Here is a 22,902-nt window from a genome sequence, read left to right on the forward strand (position 1 = left end):
GGAGCACGGCCCTTTTTATTTCAAGAGAGCATCACGTTGCATTTACAAGTTTAATCAAAACTGCCACGAAGATTGTCTGATTTGTGTCATAGGCAGGTTAATTATTTTTGTCTCTACAATGCCAGGTCCTTTCATGGACGGTTATGTTAATACTGCATGTTTAATTAAAGACCATCACTCATAGGCCTACATTACAGAGTGAGTGGCTTAACAGAGATTTACAACATGCTTAAAACAAGATCCATAGGAAGAGAAACCAGACATCTGTGATCTGGCATGGAGCCGTCATCTGGAGACTTAATTTTCTTCTTGACATTTGGTGTGGCATGAGATAATTAACTGGCCTTTTTCATTTGTGAATTATTCATAACGCCTGCATGTGCAATAGGTGGCTGATTAGTTAAGAAGTCAACAACAAACATGCCACATGCTAATTTTCCAATCCAATCTATGCGCAACGTGCATTTCCAAGGAACACAAGCCATTTCTTATGCACATACCAAATAAATAGGAATGCGGCGTAGGCCTATGAAGCTTGGCCTAGAAAACTAATTAAACTGAAAAGCACAGCCCGGGATATTTCACTCTGCGGAAAAGTCAAACTTCTGGGCAAACTTTAGCTTTGAGGGAGTGATTGGCCGAACACCAGGGAGCGGCATGCACAGCTTCACACAGGGCCCTGCCCACAGCCTTGCCTCTACAGGACGTCTGTTCTCCACCTTCCGCTTTCTTGTTGGGAGTGGAGAGGAGCTGCGGCACCAGGCTGTACGCCTGGCAGAGGAACGTCGCCGCCTGATGAGCCCAGACAGGAGGCCTTCCGCCCGGGGCAGAAAGCAGAAGGATGTGGGTGATGTGAAGGGGCAGACACAGGAGAACGAGGAGGGACAGGGAGAGAGCCAGGGAGTGGGCCTGCGAGGATCCGTGCTTAGGAGTCTCTTCTGCAGGGTCGAAGGGGCTCTGCCGGGGCACCGCACACATCAGGTCCAGGTAGATGGCCAGCAACCCCAGGAAGGGGAGCAGGAACGATGTCACCCCGTAGACGTACACATGGAACTGGGGGCTCAGGATGGTGTCGGGAGCGCACACGGCCCAGTGGCTGCCGTGGATCTCGGCGTAGGTGAAATTGTGCAGGTCCTCTACATAAAACTTGGACAGGAACCCTCCATAAGGGAGGTATTGCCCGATGACCTTGAAGCCATGAGGGTATTTGGAGGCTGATGGAGGGGATGGAGACGGGTCGGAGGAATTGCCATCCAATAGAAACCCGCTGCCACTGCTCCAGCTGTTCAGGACATTGGAGCCAATGAACTGGGCAAACGAGGAGAGGACTGAGCCCACCCAGCACAGCAGGACCACACACAGGGCGCGTCGACGGGTAACCAGTGAGCAGTACCTGTTACACACAAAACACATGTGGATCAGTTCTTATGAAAAGCTGTATTGTCTCCACTAGGCCGGATACGGCTTCCTCGGGTCCCGATAGGGCTGCCATGACTAACACAGCCCTATGGGTATGTGTCCCGGCCTGGGCGGAAATCACTTTTCTAGTTATGAAATCTGCACGCTTGGAAAAAGATATGTATTATGTAGAATTAAGACATTTTATGAAATAATACTGATGCTTAGACTTTAAAGCAGGGTTCCCACACCATCCCAACTCATGCAGGGCCATCTGTTTCAGTTGGAGAGCCTGTTCAGGTTGTTGTTGAACGTCATTGTGCAGCCATCCTGCCTAGACAAGTCTCTGTCAACAAGCACTTTGAAATACATTTTGGGCACTATTTGGCATATACTGTAGTTCTCACCTTGTTTTAAGTGCACACATCACTTCACCCCATAGCAGTTTGCATGATGCAGTAGTAATGGACTGACTGGTTGAGCGTCTGTTGAAGTTGTGTTGCTGTTTGTAGAAGTGGTAAGTCTAACATTCTGGTCTTGCATCACGTGTGAAATAATGGGCCATTGGCAATTTGCCAGTACTATGTTCACCTGCCTTTTGGTTTTTACCTTATGCCCTTTGGTTTTTACCACCGCTAAGTGTGTGTGTGTGTGTGTGTGTGTGTGTGTGTGTGTGTGTGTGTGTGTGTGTGTGTGTGTGTGTGTGTGTGTGTGTGTGTGTGTGTGTGTGCCAGTGTGAGAGAGAGACAGAGAGAGAGAGAGAGAGAGAGAGAGAGAGAACATGACAAATATTTTACTATACTATATTTACTATATTTTAAAGTATCGACTAAATCAAATAGTCTGATTAACCACTTAACCACTTTGTTGTACAATGCTGGCATACAAAAATAGCTATATTATCCAGTCTACAAGCTCACAACGCATTGCATCGTTACGCAGTGTGACCTATTTTCACTATTTAACAAGGAATAATCATTCATTAATCATAATCGTCGAGGCAAAGTTTGAAATAATCATCATATCGATTTAAGTCTTATTGCATGAGCCCTAGCTACTTCCCAGCCATTTTTGTGTGTAAGCAAACTGCTTTCACTTTTAAACATAACATAAATGCTGCCAACTCACTCTCTACATTAACCTTTAAGGGAGACCCCTTAGAATTATTTTTATTTTATCATAATCATTGCTCATTAGCTGCTCTGTGCAGTGAAAGGGGCAAAAAAGCAGAAAATGTTTGGGTCAAGCATCTACTGCTTGGCCAAAGGGGCCATACCAAGGTTCTAGGTTACAGGCAGGACTCTGCAACGTTTATTCATAACCAGCTCTGGAGGGTGAAAATCTTTTGGATTTGGATATGAAACCTTCACCTGGTACCAACCATTAACAAAACGGATATTACATTGAAATTTGGCTGCGAGCTTCCTTGAGATTACAACACAGTAAATCCATATTGTTAATTCAACCACATAGACTATGTACAGATGGAACCAAATAGACTAAAACTGGTCCAATCCATCACAAATCCTGGTTGAACGTTTTGTGGAAATACAAATGTCAACTCAGACTAGAGGCGCGTAGACGTGCATCAAATTGGGATCCTTTAATAAACATAAACATAAACCTCTACCAAAGGTTAATTGGGCTTTAAGGCATGGATTGCCAAAATGATTACATGCACACATACACGCATGCATGCATGCATGCACACACAGGTGCACTAATGTGCCTGCATGACCAAAACAAATTGCTATGGCTACTATTACCTCTATTACCAGCTGTGTACATAACACATGAAAATGCCAAATACAGCCAGAATTATAACCAATTACCTCCTGTGTCTGTGTGCATGATATAAGTGTGACCATTCATATTTAGCCATACTCATTTCATGCCCATCATAGCCTACGGTATAATATATACTGTAGTTTTTCTATTTTGCTTCTAAGCTGTGTATATTTTAGTCGAGTGGGAAGAAGGGGGTATCAATCACCCCATGGAAATATACTTCTAATCAGTGTTTCTAGGATTGGTTAAGTGTAATATTGACTGATTTATAGTGAAAATGTCCTAAAAAGTAACATTGACTTTTTCCACATACAAGGTGACAGGGACAGGACAGTGACAATATACCTCCTTGTTTCTGAGAGTTGGGTATTTTGATGAGCCATTATGTGTCCATAGTACCTCTCAGGGGGTATTTACTTTGTAACCCAGAGGTGTAAATCAGCAGCAGAAAGTCAAGAGCATTTGTAAGTGCTGGATGAAATATCGCCCTAAGCCTTTTCAGTTAACACTGTTTTGGAATAGCATAAATCCATACTGTGGCATATCGGTGAGGATGCTAGGCATCCCTGCTGCCCGCTTCTTCCTCCTTGCATTGATTCTAGCTGCCGAGAGTGTGTTCACAAGACCTGCTCCACTTTTAAGCTCCCCTATCACAAACACTGTATTTTGCAGTGCCTTATTTCCATCGGAGTGGAAGATCACTCCGCCTGCATCAACATCAATTTTAGATAACTGCAACTCGAAAATCGGGAAACTTAACCTTTAACCTTTTAACTTTACACACAAACTTTCAATTTCACTTTTTGTTCCTATATACTCCCGGGAAACCACTAGGATTCTGATTGAAGTAGAAAGTCATAGAAAGTCTGATGAACTGAGAAACGTTTAGCCTATTTGCCTGTGCTTTAACTCGACCGGCACACACTGGGTACAACCCATTTTTTCCACCAGTGTCAATTATCTAATGTAATCCAGGGCACTACACTTCCTCTGCCAACCTGGGGAGAGCAACGGACTGACCCCATGCTTCCTTCTATGCGTGTGGAAGCAACACGTTATACCAACCAGTTCCTTTTCCCTCCATCAGGTCCCCCGGCTGGTCAGGGGGAGGTAAGTTAGAGACCAGGCTGGATTACTGCATGGTTTTTGTGAGGGTACCTACCCTAGAGGGGGCACGGGGAGAACATGCAAACTCCACACAGAAAGGCCCTTTCGCCAACCCCACCTAGGGTATTATGACGCAGAGGAGAGAACACGCCCCCAGCGCCCATAGCGCTCCCAGCGGGAATCGAACACAGGACCTTCTAGCTGTGAGGCGACAGCACTACCGACCACGCCCCCTATTCAAACACATTTTGAATTCCGGACTTCTGTATACTTGTAACAGAGTATTTCCGTATTGTAGTATTGGTTGCAACCGTAGATAATAATGAATAATAATGAATTGCATTTTTATAGCGCTTTTCCAAGTGCTCAAAGCGCTTTACAATGGTTCATTCATTCATACATTGGGAGGTGAAGCGGCGAACAGTCGACGCCAGCGTCCTCACTTCCCACCCCCAATCCAACCCAATCCAAACCCAGTTTACTATGAAAACCTGCATATCATGTCAGTCAGTCACACCTGAGACACCTCATGTCAGTCTGTCAGTCACACCTCGTGACACACTCCATATATGGCCATCTCCATATATGAAGATCACGACACTGACCCCATCAAACCCTGGGTAGCCATACATGGAGAAGACTGGATCATCACCTAGATCTGCATATATGGAGCCGGCCAGCAACTCTACATCTGACCTCAAACCTTAAAGGAGCATTCAGTGATTTGGGTGATTTGGGAAAAACCCTGGTCCGCCCCGGTAACAAGATGTACACATGCACACACTAAGTGGGGGAAGTACAACAGACCAACAGCACGTGCACCAAGGCCCGCCCCACTCGATCTTGATTGGAGAAAACAACTGTCCATATATGGGCATTCCCAGAGCGGTTGTTTCAGCGCGACCTCGCTTCTTGCCCTCACATGGGCGTCTTACTTGTACTTTTACTTAAGCAGAATATTTGAGTACTTTTTCCACCACTGACTCACCGCTGTGCCAGACGCCGCTGCAGGTGGCCGTCCAGCGTGAGCAGCAGCAGCAGGCACATGGTGAACTGCCTGACAAGCAGCGGCGCGCACACCAGCGTGATGCAGGTGTACAGACACTGGGGCGAGCGCAGGTTGAGCAGCACGGACACCGGGACCCCCACGGCGCCCCCCACCGCCCCCACCCAGCCCAGACACATCCGGAGGCACGACGAGACGCTCCCGCCACCGTGCATCGGCCGGGCCTCCACCCGCTGGGAGCCGCCCTGGACGTCCACTGCCACACCGCCACCACTGCTGCTGCTGCGGGCCATGCACAACCTCACGCTCGCCACCATCACACACACGGACAGGACACACTGGCACAGAGAGTACAGCCACATGAACTCCATGTTCTGCAGGGGGGGACGGGGGGACGAGAGAGAGACAAAGACAAGCATACAAGAGTTGAATATAATTCAAAATGGTCATGACTTTTTAATGTGTGGGAAAGAGAGAGAAGGTGACGTAGGGAGGTTAGAGGTGCATGCCCTTGCCGGCACACAGTCACATTCACTCCCACTTCTGACATGCACTGACTGGCCTGTGTTCACAGCCGACTCTTTCAGCACTCATTTCTCAACGATTCAACTTACCTTGTCAAAAGAGCGGTCAGAGAGAGAGAGAGAGAGAGAGAGCGGTTACGAGAGAGAATACAACTCAGATCAGAGTAACAGGGTGGAGGAAATATCTGAGGTTAAATGTGGGCGAGTGGGTCAGAAAAGTAAAAGGGCTCATAGAGACGGATTTAAAAAGAGAGAAGACAGAGAGATGGGACAGATCTGGAAGGATGGGGAAGACTGGGGGGTGGGGGGGTTACTTTTTTATTGTATTGGGGAGCTGTTAATGTGTCTGGAAAATGAAAAGGTCAGAGGAGATTGAACCTGACAGCTCTACTGTTGTGGATGTGAGTTCCATGCAAACACAGCAGAACAGACGCTATAGGCTGTATGGGAACATATTGCTAAACACTCACGTTTTCCCCCCTCCTGCCCTCTCTCTCCCTCTCTCATTCATTTTGTTCCCTCTCTGGCACTAAATGCCCACGCCACATCCAAGCACATGCACTCTTTGCGAAAAAACCCCTCCCCTCTGTCATACTGTGAGTTACAAAATTGCATTACAGTGCTCAACATTTCACTTTCACGACCTTCCTTGAGGTATGACAACATTACTCTCCGAAGCACAAATAGGTCTGAACAATCCAGGTATGCAGAAATGTGAACAGAAAGCACAGACGCACGTGAATGTGCACACAGACACACACACACACACACACACACACACACACACACACACACGCACAAAGATGAGTAGTCTAAGCTCCTGCAAATGCACTCAGCCTTGCACTCATGCAATTGGCAGGTAATTCCGGTACGTTCTCAAACAATAACCTGGAATGAATGAAGCAAAGTGAATGAATGTTGAAGCATGAGCCACTGCAATACGCTACCTGTCCTTTCCCAATAATTAGTTTGACCTTTTCAGCACATCCACCGGTGGTCGTGCGTTTTCCATAATAATCACGACTGGCCGAAGTAACCCCTTAATAGCACGTCATAATCACTTTATAGAGTTGTTTCCTGTGTCTCGCCTCTTGAAGGGCTTTGGCCAAATTCATCCTCTGAAATAATTAATGGGGTTTAATCCACCTTGCATGGGTATTTGATTTGAACCGGTGGCAATTCATTACCCTGGTTAATCAATTAAGCAATAGGAAAACAGTATACAATCTATGGGTCTAAAGTCACTCAGCAAATCAGCTGAGCTAGATATTGTCCCAAGAGCTGCAGAGGAGTGATGATGTTTGTGAAAAGAACAGATTGGGATTAAAAGAAAGATGCCTTTACCTGTTTTGAAGACCTGTGATGCCACTGATAGTACAAAGCTCTCTAATCTCTCCTCTGTATGCCTCCACTGGCTTTTTTTTCCTCTTCTACTTCCCTCTGGTATCTCTATCTCTCCCTCTCACCTTTCAGTCTCCCTGTTGGTTTCTGTTGACAGAATAAACTCTGATTCATAAACCTCAGCTTATCCACCTGCCTGCTATCGCCTGCTCCTGTCTCTGCAAACATATCAATTGTGTCAATGTTGGAGCACAGCTGCCCTTTCCATTTGAGGTGTGCAAAGGGCATCGCCAGTGTCGGACAGAACGAAATGTAAATAAGGCACGCATACATGTACATGAGCGTATGGAGAAATACAAATAAGACAAGTGTAGATGTGGATGGGGGGAGTTTAACGGAATTGCTGCCATGTCTGCTCTCGTGTATATATAACGTAATGACGTGATATCACATCATAATGTGATACATATCTCGCTAAAACCAGAATTAAACAAAAAGGGAAAAATCTGGTTTATATAAGTTATAACATCATGTATCTCATTAAAACCAGGATTGTTTTGGTTTTTGGCAGCAATGCCCTTCCGTAGTGGTGGGATATTTTTTAGTTACAAATTATTATTTTTAAAGGTTAAAACTCTACAGAGTAATTGGTCACTAACATTGCAACCCTGTCTCTCCAGCTCTTTTTAAACATACAATAAATGTTCAGTTCAGGATGGCAGTTTTATCCAATAAGAAGAGAGAACCACACAAAGATAATTACTCATCTTCAATGTTATAGTGTTCCAGTTCCATTTGTGCTGCTCATTTTTTGGTAGCATCACTGATAGATAAAATGGGTCTTATCTGTTTACAAACTAATGTCCAGTGGTCAATGTCTCATATTCTCATATTCTCCTGAACTTTGACCCAGGCCGGATCATTCATATTGTCACCTTATGCTCCATATCATCATTTTACTCTTAGCCTACGGCCTGTTTGTGCAGCGTTGTTCCTTATCATCCTAAATGTCATGTCATTCAGGTTTATGGCCAAAATATGTTTTCATCTGTCCCATTTAATATCTTGTTGACTCCTTATTCAGTCTCAATGTTGTCTGCCACCAGCCACAAACGTGCAATAATGAAGTGTCTATTATGGTTTTGAGTCTACATGCATATGACCTTGGCCGAGTGAGATAGCTGCTCACCGAGTCAGGGAGCGTTCTTTCTCTGCCGAAAGTTTAGTGCAGGGAAAGTTATCTACAGGTTGCCTGGCAACGCCTGCCTAGGCGCTCTCCAGGCTTCAATGGGCATCAATGACTGAACCAAGGAAGATGAACTCTGCGTCGCTACGCCATCCTCATCATCTAGGCGTTGCACTAATGAAAGAGCGCCAACACTGGTCTTGTCATCTGACATGGCGGACATGAAACATCTACAGCCAATGAACATTATATCAACAAATCTGACGTGATCTGCAGTATTTAGCCTGGAACAAATACTGTGAAGGAGTTCAGGTCCGGAGTTCAGTTCGGAAGTTCAGTTCAGCTTCGGGTTCTTTTGGAATCAACAATTGATTATTCTAAATTATATTGATGTAAATACTATTATCTGAACCATGTAGCACATTCTCTATGTAAATTTGCTTTATACCTACTAAAATAATGGTTAAACCTTAAACTCTCTCCGATCTCTATTTCATCTGCCTCCAAATCCTTTTTAAGGTATGTTTCTATTTTTGGTACAGTGATGGTCATTTAAAGGGCTATTCACTCATTTTAAGGTAAATACAGCACGGTATTTAATTGGTCTCCCTGCTGAGCTATCGAAGGTATAGATTTACAATGTTTTCATAATTATACAGTCCTTTCAAAGTTATCATGATAAAAGATGGATCCTATTTTTATATCCATCAATCACTTCCAATTTCACATTTATCATGTATCTTGCATGAGTTCTTTCCTCTTCGTACCTTGACCAGAAACTTTATTTTCTGTTTAATAAGATGATATCTCTCTTATCGATCAAATACATTATTCTATGGAATATAGAGCTATTTACACATACTTTAACAAACAAATAAATATAATATACACCACCATATAAACCACACACAAACACATTGCAGAACAAATTCTTTCTCCTTTCGTTTCCAAGCTGTATGTATTGTTTTTATTTTGTTTTTGTCTGCCATCCTCCCAATAGTTTCTTGCTGTTGAGCCAGAGGTGACATGCACACAGCAGAGAAAGCACCCTGCCTGTGGCTAATGAGTGAATTTTGGCTAGATGTGCTGAGGATGAGCAGAGATAACAACACAGTGAGATGTCTTATCTAAGGGGCACCGTTCCATGAAAAACGGTGCCAGCGCCACCGATGTGCCACGGTAATTGCTCTGCCCTGAGCCTGCTCAGATGGAATGCACGAAAATACACCCATTGAACAGCATCTTTGTATATAGGCTATACTGTTATGATCTTATAGGCATACATGTTATTTCTTTGATATTACTGCACAGTTCAGTCAATAGTGAATATGAGAATCCCCCACTGGTCTTACATATACACACCAGTGATGTCACTGATCACATGACGAAGTTCTACCTGCATTTCTAGGCTAAACAGAAGAGGAATTTGTTATGTCTCACTGACAGCTGTTCGATGGTGCTGCGCTCATTGTATGTTCCTGCATGCCTTGTGATGATTGGGGGGATTATCTGGGATCGATTACTTCAGTCTCTTATACAACAAGATGATGTGATGTTGCTGCTCACAATAGGATTTTGTATTACTTATACACAACAACAAGGTATATTAATTACATAGTATAGTTCAATGTTGAAAATTAGTGGTTAAATGTTCCGCTTTAAGCTCTGCATAGAACAGCATCCACTCTGTACAAGCCCTGTACAAGCCAAGGTACATAATGTCATCCTACTCTCTGTCAATTCTGGTTCTCATGGCATTTTAGTTCTGCTCGATCTGCAGTGCAGCTTTTGACACAATTGACCATGACGTTCTTTTAAAACGCCTGGAGGGTATAGTTGGTCTACAGGGGTCTACACTCTAGGCTACAGGATTCAAATGTTTTACTCTCTAAAAGTTCATATAGTTAGAATAGGGAACTGTTCTTCAGTCCCAGGGCCCATTCAATGGCATCCCTCAAGGTTCAATTAAGGCCTCTTTTATACTCATTATAATACTTTCCCTTCACATCTTATAACTATAATATTCTGTACCACTCTTATGCGAATGACACATTAATCATTTCACAGAAGAACATCTTTAGCTGTCTAGATGGCTGGATGGTGAGGAATTTACTTAATGATAACAAAGCTGAAGTAATTATTTTAGCCCCGCTTGCTTCATCGCTATTAGCCTAAGCCATGCACTTTGTTCCCTATCGCCAAATCTGCACAATGTTGTTAGGAATCTTGGTTTCTTCTTGGACACTTTTTGAATTTTAATACAAAAATAATGTTGAGAAGGGCAGTCTTTTTTATTAGCTTAGTTATGGACCTAGAAACAGTTATCTATGTGGACCTAGAAACAGTTATCTATGTGGACCTAGAAACAGTTATCTATGTGGACCTAGAAACAGTTATCTATGTGGACCTAGAAACAGTTATCTATGTGGACCTAGAAACAGTTATCTATGTGGACCTAGAAACAGTTATCTATGTGGACCTAGAAACAGTTATCTATGTGGACCTAGAAACAGTTATCTATGTGGACCTAGAAACAGTTATCTATGTGGACCTAGAAACAGTTATTTATGCTTTTTCACCTATTATTTTCAGGGTTGACTGAGTCCATGCTCGGTTAAAGTATTAGAATTGTAATCTGTTTGTTTTATTGAGTTGCTCTCAACCTTTTCATTTTACTTGCTTAAAAAAATAAGAAAAAAAAGGATTGTGATGAATGTGTTTTACATTCTAATGTTGCATTTATGGATTATAGTTTTATATTATTATGGTTATTATCATATATTTTGTATGGTCAAGACAAAAATCGACTGCATACATAAAATGAATGTGCCCACAAAATAATTTCAGCAATGGAGCACTTCAAGGGTTTATCCTTACTTGTTACACTCACATGAGACCGTCTCTAAAAATGTTGCACTCAACTAGAAACTGAGGACAATCTGACAATGACAATCTCCCATGGCTTTCGTTGCTAAAATATGGGTGGACTCCACAAACAGCGTGCAGTCACACACAACAGTTACTCCCCTCCAGGTGAGAAATCGCAGTAGGCAATTGCATCGTCAGTAGTATCTATTTTGACAACATGCAAATTGCTGTGGTAGGTCAAATAGAACAAAGTGCCTCACCAACCTCTCAAAGCATTTACTGGCAACTGAAGTGCGAGCATCTGGTCTCCAGTCATTCAGACATGTTACCTTGGTGTGCTTGAAGACAGGCACATAATGGTGTACAACTTGAAGCCCGTGGGGACAACAGCCTGGGAGAGGCTATAGTCTCCTCACGTCCATGGCTCCATGCATGTTCTGAATAATATTAGTCACTTTTAAGCCTCCTTGACTGGGGCCCCCAAGGGGTTTATAGTTCCTTCTTTTCCCCCGGACCCCCTCTACACCTCATCCCAAAAATAGCCGATAAACAAGCAAACAACCCATTGCATGTGTTGTAAGCTTGTAGAAATTTGAAATTATTTTGCCTATTTCTCTGAATGTTAATTTGTCTATTATGACATGCCCAGAATAGTGATGCTCGGATCCATGTGGTTAAAGGACCACTTCACCACTTTTCATTCTACCTCCATATAATTGGTCCTCATTAATGTTCATGATACAATATCACAATTATTTTCTACTCGGTCTGTGTGCCATAGGAGGGATGTGGGCAGTTCAGAAACCGGTCCACCAGTGACATCATCGATGGGAATCCAAGCTAATAGAAACTGCAGGCTTTCTATTCCTGAAAAGTTGCAATGCGATAATGGAATCCATCGTTCTCACGATAATAACAATCTAATTATTAAGAAATATTTCTCTTGTTTAAAAAAAACTGGTGGACAAGTTTCTGAACTGCCCACAGCCCTCCTATAAGACACAGACTGAGTAAAGATAAATTGTGGTATTGGACCAATGAAGATAAGTTGAAAAGTGGTGAAGTAATTACCGTTATTGTTCTGACCCTTGATGAATATCATTTGAGCCACATTAATATGTGGGAGAAAACATCAAAGTTGTAATGACATCATTGTAGGAAATCAATTTAAATCAAAATCCAGTGATGCAATTGACCTGTAACAGGCACAATTGTCAGGAAATTTTCTTTTCTCCCATAAAGGCCTCCCTTAATAACTGCAGAGGGAGGATTCCTGTTTTGGCTGAATAATTCAGCATAGCTAGATAGAGGTAGATGAGTATGATTTAAAATGTCTTCAAAAATTCACACCCAAAGCCATCAGGGCTTGAGGATTTACCAGTCTGAGCATTGTAAGGGCTTTGAGAATATACTTTGAAAGAGGCCATTTAGAATAATTCTATGCTGAAACCATGAGGTCAATGCTGAACAAAACAAAATGTATAAATTGGGGAGCACGCATCTTCACCTTTTTCAGCTTGGTTTACATATAAAAACTATTGTTAACAAATCTTCTCTTCTTGGCAAGGCATGCCAAAGTATTTATCAGCTTTGTCTCCACTCATATTGTTTTGCAAATGTAAGGCTTCTCCCCCAGATTGTGAGGTCAGTAAAGATTGAAAAGGGGGCACGGTGGCACAGTCGGTAGTGCTGTCTCCTCACAGCTAGAAGGTCCTGGGTTCGATTCCCGCTGTGGGCGCTGGGGGGGCGTGTTCCCTCCTCTGCGTCATCAGTGACCATACCCAATGTGGGGTTGGCGAAAGGGTCTTTCTGTGTGAAGTTTGCATGTTCTCCCCGTGTCTCCTAGGGGAGGTACCCTCACAAAAAAGATGCAATAATCCTGGTCTCTACCTCCCACTGGCCAGCCGGGACGCCTGATGGAGGGGAAAGGAACTGGTTGGAATAACATGTTCCTTCCATGCACTACGTCCGGCCGGCGAAATTCCCCCCTGTCAGGTGAAAAGAAGCAAGCAACATTATATATATATTTTTTTTTTAAAGAAAAGCTATATGAGCAGCATTTACCTCCCTCAACTTGACATGGGTTAGTTGCAGTAATATAGCGCTTTTCTTTGCCTGGGCAAATTTACATTTTAATAGTTTTGTTGTTCCACAACAAAACTATTGTTTGGCGTCTCCTGCTGGCTGTGTAAAATAGAATTATTCTCCTAAAGAATGTTGTGCATGTTTCCTACAAGGTGAGTTAGAGTTAGAGATTGATTGATTGATTGATTGATTGATTGATTGATTGATTGATTGATTGATTGATTGATTAATTGATCTTAAGTTCCTTGGTTGTTTTCGTTAGTTTGCTGTCAAGTATAGTTTAATTTTTGTTATTTTGGTAAAGTCTTATTTTGATTTGTTATTTAAGGCCTTCACTATTATACTGCAATTGTTGTTGGAGGATTTATTTGGGAGAAAATAAAACACCCCAAACTTTGCATCTCTGGATATTTTTGGAGCCTTGTCCAATCGGTCAACTTTACACACCTGGTTTGTTGAACTCCCTCTGGGACGGTGATTGTGGACAATAATGCAGCCTCCTGTGGCATGGTACACATATTTTAAGGTTAATTGGATTAGATGCCTGTCCTTGAGAGATAGAGACCTCTCAGATCAGAGGTGAGGCTGATGAACTGCATCATGCCTTCCTCTGCACTGATCTCAGACTGATTAACTCTGCTCCATAGCTGAATACTGTATGTACAGTAGCTTTTGGACTGGATCAAACTGTTTCATGGATGTTCAATTTCTATAGTGGACATCAATGGTGAAGGTCAGCGTGTCTTCTGTTTCCAGGGCTTGTTGATTGCTTGACCACACATAGACAGACGGACGTGGTTATAACCAGATGGCTAACTTTGGTGGTGGTGCTATTGGCATGTTGAGTGAAGTTTATTTGGTCACTACCTGAGTCGAGAACTATAATACCCAATGTCCCATGTCACCTATGAGGTTTGGCAATTGGCACCAGCAGTCATGCATGCAGCTCGCATATGTGACAACATCCTCAACCAAAACAGGAACGCCTATCAGGCTGGTGACTGGAGTCTGCATGGAGCCCCATTAGGTGACCTCCAATCACCTTGATACTCTCAAATGTGTTCATCAGCATCAACAGCCACAGCAATGTAAAGTTGTTCTGAGACCACATTCTGGCTGACCCCTGAGATGTTGAAATTGGATTTATCTGGATGAATTGTGAAACTGTGGACAAAAGAAATGGGATACACAAGTGTTGCATATATGCCTATGCAATATCATACACGTAAAATACTGGTATTTAATAGTTACAAGTATTTTATGTTTCAAATATAATATAGGAAAGTAATAAAGTATATTAATGCTTTAATTGTTATCCAGTGAAATTAGTGATTTGTCAGGGGGGGTCTATCTGTTAGGTCTATCTGTAAGGCATTGAATGAATGTATTGTATTGTATTGTATTGTATTGTATTGTATTGTATTGTATTGTATTGTATTGTATTGTATTGTATTGTATTGTATTGTATTGTATTGTATTGTATTGTATTGTATTGTATTGTATTGTATTGTATTCATCTGTTATTGTTTGTCATGAAATGTTTCAATGAATTGAATAAACAGGATGTAAACAAGCCATACCTGTATAATAGTGCTTTCTTGGGTTAATCCCTTTAGCATCCTTTTGTATAGATCTTTATAATATTTTTATTTTATTTTTGCAAACTGGATAAGGATTGGTGGGCACTAGTACTAGGGACATCAAGGCATCTCGATGTTTTATATATATATGTATATATATACATATATACACGTGTACGTGTGTGTGTGTGTGTGTGTGTGTGTGTGTGTGTGTGTGTGTGTGTGTGTGTGTGTGTGTGTGTGGTAACAGACTAGTAACAGTCTTATTGAGTTGTGCTTTCATGTGAAATGTACCCATTCTGCAAACTGTTTTGCAAATACTTCAATCAATGAATAAATTATACATGATTACAACATGACTTAAACATTTGACAATAAGGTCTAATATTTCTACAATTTGCTACAAAACCTGTATATTCAGTCAGTTTGGGGCATAAACAAGAAGTTGAGAGGGATACATTTAATGCAGGGATACTGTGCATCTTTACACACTGTGATCTCGCGTGATGTAACGTGACTCGCCCCTTTTAACACGGGCTGGAAACCCCGTATACCCTCTCTTCCTCTCGCTGTCCAGAAGCAAGGTAAACGGACATCTCTCTCCCCTCAGTTATTATATGAAATATACGGCTACTCTATAACTACCCACCTTTAAACTTAACCGGGTTGACGTTTAAATATCGATTGATTATTATTGGTGCCTAGTACTGGCGTATGAAACCGATAAATAGCTTTTATTTAGGTTTATATTACGTGTTGCGCTCGCGCTAGAGTGCTGTCAATGATGGCTGCCCCCATGCTACCGCATTGAGCCTTACTAGCTTTCGAGCTAACTATGTCTTTTGATCAATTGTACACTTAAAATAAACCTGTGAATATATTGACCGAGTACACAAGGATCCCCGAACCTTGTACTTGGTTGGGATAACTTGCTAGGACCCGGCAGGTTACGATGTTAATGGTTGGCCATATCCCATGAAGCTAGCTAGCTAATGCTAACTCATAGAAGGCAGCCTATGCCGACAGAAAGCATGTCAAGGCTTGTACATCGGCAACACGCGACAAAACCAGCCTACTACACGAACTAATCAATATCTCTTATTATAGCCCGGTTGTCGTATGTGTAATGTTAAATTAACAATGGTACAGTATGTTTTCATGTAGGATGTATGTAGCACTAGCACAACAGATTTCCTGTCTGATCATTATAGTCCAAGTAATGCTTCATGTCCCTTTTTACTAAATGAACATTTCAAATCTTGCTTTTCTCTAGATGCCTGGTGTCACAGTGAAAGACGTTAACCAGCAGGAATTTGTGCGTGCCCTTGCAGCCTTCCTGAAAAAGTAAGTATGCCTTCATGGATGTAATGGCATTACATTAGATGTAATGTAATGCCTTTGTATATGAAATGTAATGTAGCCAAGTGTACTCTGTATAACAAATAACTCTTTATACAGGGATATGTGGAATTAATGTATGCTACTACCAATATGTCAGTGTGTGTAGTGGACATTATATTATGTGGTCAGTGTGTGTTCGTGTGTTTATACTAGTATCTGTTCTATATTAAACACAGCAAACCTAGCATCCATATGCCTATTCTAGGCATGAATAGTTATGGCATTTGGCAATATCGATTTTGGAGCATATGGGGAACCAAATAAGTTCATCTTTATTCCCATTCGGACTCATTACAGTTATACAATATGACAAATCAAGCTTTCACATGCAGGTTCATTCCAGACTGACTGGTGTCATTTCCGTTAACATCGTTGAATCATATCATTGTTTAGTTAAGTAACCTTTAATCGTTCTGTTAAAGGTAAAACGAACCTTTTTTCTGTATTTACAATAGTAGTCAGTCACAATGTTTCACTAGAGACAGACTATGAAATAACTAATTTAGCGGCAGTAACATTTGCGTTTTCTAACGTCTGTTGATTCTTTACATCCATACGAGTCAAACCGCTGGGATAATTTGTTTATTTTTGGAACACAGTTCCCCATTTGATGCGATATAAAAATATATACTTGATATAAATGGACAGTACCTCAGTTTCACCAAACATTTGGCCCAAAACGTTGGGGTTTATTTTGTTTTCCGGCTCTAATACTTCTCATTCTGTCTGTGTATTGTCCAAATCTTAAAACCTTTCTACTACGTTGTATCAAAGTCTTTTCTGTTCTTTAATCTTGTCCCCAGGTCAGGAAAGCTGAAGGTGCCAGACTGGGTTGACCTTGTCAAGTTGGCCAAGCACAAAGAGCTGGCTCCCAGTGATGACAACTGGTTCTACATCAGAGCTGGTAAGTCCTTACATCGCTCTGCATCTGTCTGTTCCATAACTATTGGTGTAACAGAGGCCTGCCGAATCTGCATTACATTTCTGGGATGGGATGTGTGACAGATGGTTGGATGTATTTTCCGCCTACTCAATGTGGTTGCAGTGAAGACTAAATTGTTACATTGTTATGCTGTATGGCTTGATTTATGAACTGGCTTTTTGCTTGGCCAGGCTTGAGCAAGTGATTCCGATCCCGGTTATTAGAAATGTGCCGTTTTTTCTTCTGTGGTTTATGTGGTACAATCAAATAAGCATTTACTGTGACAATACAGGCATCGTATAGAATACAGCAGGGGGGGAAATATTAAAAAAAAGTTAATATGCTGCACAGCAAATTGGTACAGTACAATAAGCAAGTGACTTAATACTAATATGCAATACTGACAACTTTACAAAGACCCCTATGGTGGTGTCGGCAGCAAATGTGGCTTTCCTGGCATAGTTTGTTTTCCTATGGATACCAGGTTAACTTGGTGGTGTTCACACCCTTGGGTAGCATATTAGTGTATAACATAATTGCAGTTTTATGCATTCAAGATGTCGCCCGAAGCCTTTCATTTAGTTTTTATCTAACATGGTAATCTTCCTTCTGTCAGCATCCACTGTGCGCCACCTGTATCTGCGTGGTGGTGCTGGTGTAGGCAGCATGACCAAGATCTATGGTGGTCGCAATAGGAATGGTGTCTGCCCCTCCCACTTCAGCGTTGGATCCAAGAACGTGGCCCGCAAGGTGCTTCAGTCCCTTGAGCTGCTCAAGATGATCGAGAAGGACCCCAATGGGTGAGCAGAAATGCATGCCCTTTTTGTTAATTTCCATGGTTCACCCCCGTACTTTATTACATATTCATGAGCAGAACACTTGAGGATGAGTGCATAAAACATTGATTTATAAAGTCCATAAATCCCTATGCATGTATGTCACACGGGGCAGATGTATTGCTGAGCACCCGTAGAAGTGCAGTGTAGAGTGTGAAGCCTGTTGGGTCAATGGTTCTCAAGAATTGGCATGCAGCACAATTGCGTGCCAAGAAAATGCATGCAAATTGCATGCACCCGGCATCACTGCTTGACTCATCAAAATGGATTCAGACATTCTGATGTCGTACTCAAGTGGTATCTATTGCCTCTGCCTGCAAATTATTGAAACCGCACTAGTTTATATACTACAGCATACTGTATTAACTCTTTTGAAAAGTGCAGTTTTGACGTATTATAGTGTAGTAGTAGTGTCAAGATGGCAACGCCATCAGTATGTCCTAAATCGCACAAGGCTGTTATTCATATTCATATCCTCTGCTTTTTCTGGCAGCTGTCAAGATTTGTATATTCATGAAGAAAGGTTTAGTCACTTGATCTGCAAGCTGGCAACGCATCACATTGGATCGGGTTGTGAGCTTGTAGAACTGCTATTTTTGAAAATAGCAGTGTGTTATGAAGTTTGCAAAATACAGACACCAGGGTCAGTAGTTTAAGCAATTTGAGTTTTTAATATTTAAGGTAGGTTACATGCATATTCATGAAGACTTTGCCAGAGCCATGGTGATGGACATTTTCATTTCTGCAGCACTAATTCTGTGGCTGTTATCAGTTGAAGTGATTCGGGAAAATGACATTGCAGTTTGACATGTCGGAGTGAATGATTTCCTTTCTATGTAGGAAGAATTGATTGGCCTGCCTCCTCATGACCACAGTATTGTGGTCAATGGGGCATATCCAATGTAGTTGAGGTGTTATTGAATACTCTGCTGTGTTGTGTATTGATTTTTGACCAGGTTGTGTTGTGTTGGCTGATGTGCTCAGTTGTGCCACTGTGTTTCAGTGTCTTAATATTCACTGTCCTCTCTCCCCTCAGCGGACGCAGACTCACATCCCAGGGAAACAGAGACCTGGACAGAATTGCTGGGCAGGTGAGAATGGTTTTCTCAACTCTGCTGTTAAAGGTTAAGCAGCACCATAGTTTATCTTGCCATGTGTTTTTTATTTTCAGGAAAGCATAAATCGCAATACATAATTGGCAGTAGATATTGTACACAAATGGTACGTGCCTAACCCAAATTAACACAAATGCTTTGTTATAATGTATCCCTTCTGGACACTGGACAGATTAGACCATCTCTCCCGTGTCTTCCCTACAGTCCATGGCACTTTCAAAATGAGACAAATTTCAGCATCTAGTACAAGTGATATGAGATGAATGACAATAGAATAAATATTACTCTTAATGCGGTATGCAATGGATGAGAATGTATCTCCTTACCAGGAATCAAAGCTTTCTAGTCTTTTCCAGCTAGTACAAACTTAATCTGTTCTATGTGTAGGTGCACAACATACAGAATTCTCTTCCTTCTGACAAAAAGGGGTGGCGGGCTGCCCACTACACAATAACCTTGGTGATATAGCATCTTTAGGGCAATGGCCTGCTTTTGGCCCTCTGTCAGAACTTAAGTTAATCAATTAAAAAAAATCCTGAGTTGACTGATTTGTATCAAAGGCTTCATTTCTGGCCAGCACCAAGGTTGCTTTATGCTCTTCTATGGTGCATTGTTTTATTTGAAGTCTAGACTTATTCAATGTGGTGGCTCAATCCATAGTGAGTTTCATCACTAAAACATCCCTCTGCTTTGATGCTTACACGTCTTTGTCTGTTATGGGAAGCACCCTGCACCGGCATAGCTTGAGCATGCACTGCTTTGAAAACTTGTCCTTGGGCAAGTTTCCCTTTCTGCCAAAGTGCCTTGCAGAATGCAAGTCAGCTGTTCTATAGAGGCTAAATTACTGAGTTACTGGTTTGTCCGTGTAGCATAGCGGCAGGTCGTTGTCTGTTAGTCGCACATTCTGCCTTATAGTGACGTGAGAGGAGGCAGGCACTGCAGCAGCAGCACCATTGGAGTGATAATCCAAGGGTAAAGGGGTAAACCCGAGGAAGGAATTTCATGCTTGGCAAAGCCACCGTATGGCACCAGTTTTCTCCTTGTTTACCCATGCTAATGAGCGCTATGTAGATGAACTAACCTGTGCCCAGCCCTGCCTGCGTCTGCTGCACATAGCTGGCAACCGGCACGCAGGCAGTTGGCACCCCTACCTCCTTCATTCCCCAAACCCCTTGTGTTTTGTACTTTCTGATGGTTTTATTGAAACTGGTTCATTTTTGCTTGTGGGGATCCTGTCCTATACCGTCTGAGTATGGATGGTGTTAGTTCATTGGCAGCAGAGGAAAACTATTGCTGTCTTCCAAGCTTCGAGTTGAATTGTGATTCAGTCATTTTCACTCTACTTGCTGTAAGCTTCCCCCGTCTGGAGTGTTTTTGAATACAAATGATTGAATTCTTGTTTTCTGGTTTCCACAGGTTGCAGCAGCAAACAAGAAGTCTGTGGTAGCGGCGGCAGCAGCGGCATTGATTGTTGGATAAAAAAATAAATATTTTGAGAAACCAACAGTGTTCCCTGTTTACTTCTTTAGAACGCAGGTTTGTGTGGTACAATAGCTGTATTTGTTTGGAGGATTATATACATGCGATAGTGGATTGATTAAAAAAGAAAGTGGTTGGATGATCCCCATTATTTGATGCCTAGGCGACTGCTAATTTTACTTTGTTGGATCCATTCATTACATGCACTATAAACGTGACATACAAAATAAGTAGATGTGCAATAATCGTACCATGATGATTATAAGTAATAGCTCATGATATTTAATGTAATTTATATTGCACAAAATAATGCTGTTTCTGGTCATTGTCGGCAGCATCGGCTGCTTTCAATGTGTTTGATAGATAAAAAAAAGTAACTAGTTTACAATACTTTGGTCTGCTTGAAACCGGTTCAATTAAAGTTGAGGTTTTGAGGATGAGATGCAACGTTTTGAATATTGCAACAAAATGTGCCATGGCATGTCTCACTGCTGAATAGCGTTTTGCTTTGAAATGGAAACTACTTTATGGGGACAATGGCTACTTTACTTGACCTGATTACTGGTATGTTGCATTCCTGACGAGTGAAATGTTTGAACCTCATTTTGACAAAGGAAAGGTCCATGGTTTGAAACACCCATAAGCTGATTTGTCTGTCTGGTTCTGAATGTCACCCAGCCTAAAGGGCATGTTGTCTTGTCTGGAGAGAGGGATTTCTAAGAGTTGACAGCTTTGCTAGTATACTTTTCATTCATCCTATATCCTGTGAACCTGTAGACGGCTGCAGCTCCTCGCTCTGTAAATGTGTGCATGAAGGCTGCCCTTCAAAACAATTGTCTCTGGTTGCCATGTTCTTACTTTGTGTTTGAATGTAAATGGTGTCCCCCTCACTGCAATCTCAACAGTGTTTTTATTTTTTTGTGTAACAACAATGGCAGATTATCACATTTCTACGGTATTCATTAATCGATCAATGGTGATGAGGTACAGTTCCCTCATTAGAAAGGGAAGGGATGATGTCATTTTAATTTAATGGGTGAAGCTAAGACAACAGTGCCCCCTAGAGGCTCGTTTGGCCAAAGCAACACATTTTATCACAAGCACAAACCAGCTGTGGAAGCACTTCTTGACAGGTACCGTCTTTGTTGAGGCGCTAGCTGCGAATGAGGTTTGCTACTTAATGCAGTAATGAACTAGCGAGCACAGTACCAAGAACCCAATATCTCTTTCTGACGGAAGATCAGAAGGAATTAAAAAATATGTAGTTGTATAATGAGCCATGGTGGACCCTCTTGTAAACCAGTGTAATGCTTTATTGGCTCGTCCCCTCACAGTTGACAGTCTTTGTATTGAGTTGTGCTTGAAATGTACTGTAATTCTGCAAACTATACATATTACAATCAATCAAAGATGTCGTGGTAAACTACTGTTTGTAAGACTTTGAAAGGACAAATGTTTGAATTTTTAATCTACATGAGATGAGAGACTTATGCTCCATCTCATCAGCCATACCCATTTTATATCAAACCTATTTGTTATGCCTTAAGTTATTTCTTTATCCAACACCGTGTCTGGGCCATTTTGTGAACTATTTCCTGCATAGGTGGAAACATGTCCCCATAGTTTATCTTCAATTTAATGCAATAGCTCTGCCTTTTCTGTACACAGCTAGATCTAATCGTGTACTGTAGCAGCCCGTCATTGAATTCATTTGGTGGTGTTTTGTATATCCTGCAGAGGGTGCCAAAAGCCACGAAATGTCCATAATGTCTGCATCAATTCTGGAGAAAAAAATCAAAATAAATAAATAAATCCTTTCAAAGGGATTTGTCAGGTAATAATACTAGCAATTTAAAGCCAAGAGCAGCCCCACACCCCACCCCTCCAAAACAAAAAGTGCAGTGTATAAAGAATGTAATTAAATTAATCTAAAAGATAAGTGTGGAGGGGCATAATAAAATGATTAACTGACCATAAACGTATTAGAGATTCTTAGCAATAAAAAAAGGTCATAAGCTGATATTCAAAAGCTGGCATAGCTTAACCAAAAGTTATAATGAGATCTATTTTGAGAAGCTGTCAGGTAACAGCAGAGTTCATCTCCGATTTGTCAAAGCCGGATGCTTGCTTGTCTAAAATACTGTATACTGCATGTCTGAGATAGTGTCTCTTTACCAGAGCATGGCTTGTTCTTCATAGAAAAATAACAACTTTAGATAAGGCCAAGAAGAAAACAAATACCCATTTCCATTTCATTTTTCTTTTA

At 41.7% G+C, this 22,902-nt stretch overlaps 2 protein-coding genes across 2 annotated transcripts; one reads left to right on the forward strand and one right to left on the reverse strand.

Moving 5' to 3' along the window:
• Positions 1 to 597: 597 nt before the first annotated feature.
• LOC308318039 (adenosine receptor A1) lies at positions 598 to 5,670 on the reverse strand (the record flags this gene model as incomplete). The annotated part of the gene is made up of 2 exons (XM_080767406.1): positions 598 to 1,393; positions 5,282 to 5,670. 2 exons carry the CDS (start codon positions 5,668 to 5,670, stop codon positions 598 to 600), a joined length of 1,185 nt encoding a protein of 394 aa, XP_080623532.1.
• Positions 5,671 to 15,425: 9,755 nt separating this feature from the next.
• rps19 (ribosomal protein S19) lies at positions 15,426 to 20,661 on the forward strand. The gene is made up of 6 exons (XM_080767429.1): positions 15,426 to 15,467; positions 16,157 to 16,227; positions 17,088 to 17,188; positions 17,823 to 18,006; positions 19,079 to 19,133; positions 20,574 to 20,661. Exons 2-6 carry the CDS (start codon positions 16,157 to 16,159, stop codon positions 20,634 to 20,636), a joined length of 474 nt encoding a protein of 157 aa, XP_080623555.1. The 5' UTR covers positions 15,426 to 15,467; the 3' UTR covers positions 20,637 to 20,661.
• Positions 20,662 to 22,902: the final 2,241 nt, after the last annotated feature.

Source organism: Protomyctophum bolini, assembly GCF_963924005.1.
Source record: "Protomyctophum bolini genome assembly, chromosome: 7".
In the NCBI taxonomy this organism is placed as follows: Eukaryota; Metazoa; Chordata; class Actinopteri; order Myctophiformes; family Myctophidae; genus Protomyctophum; species Protomyctophum bolini.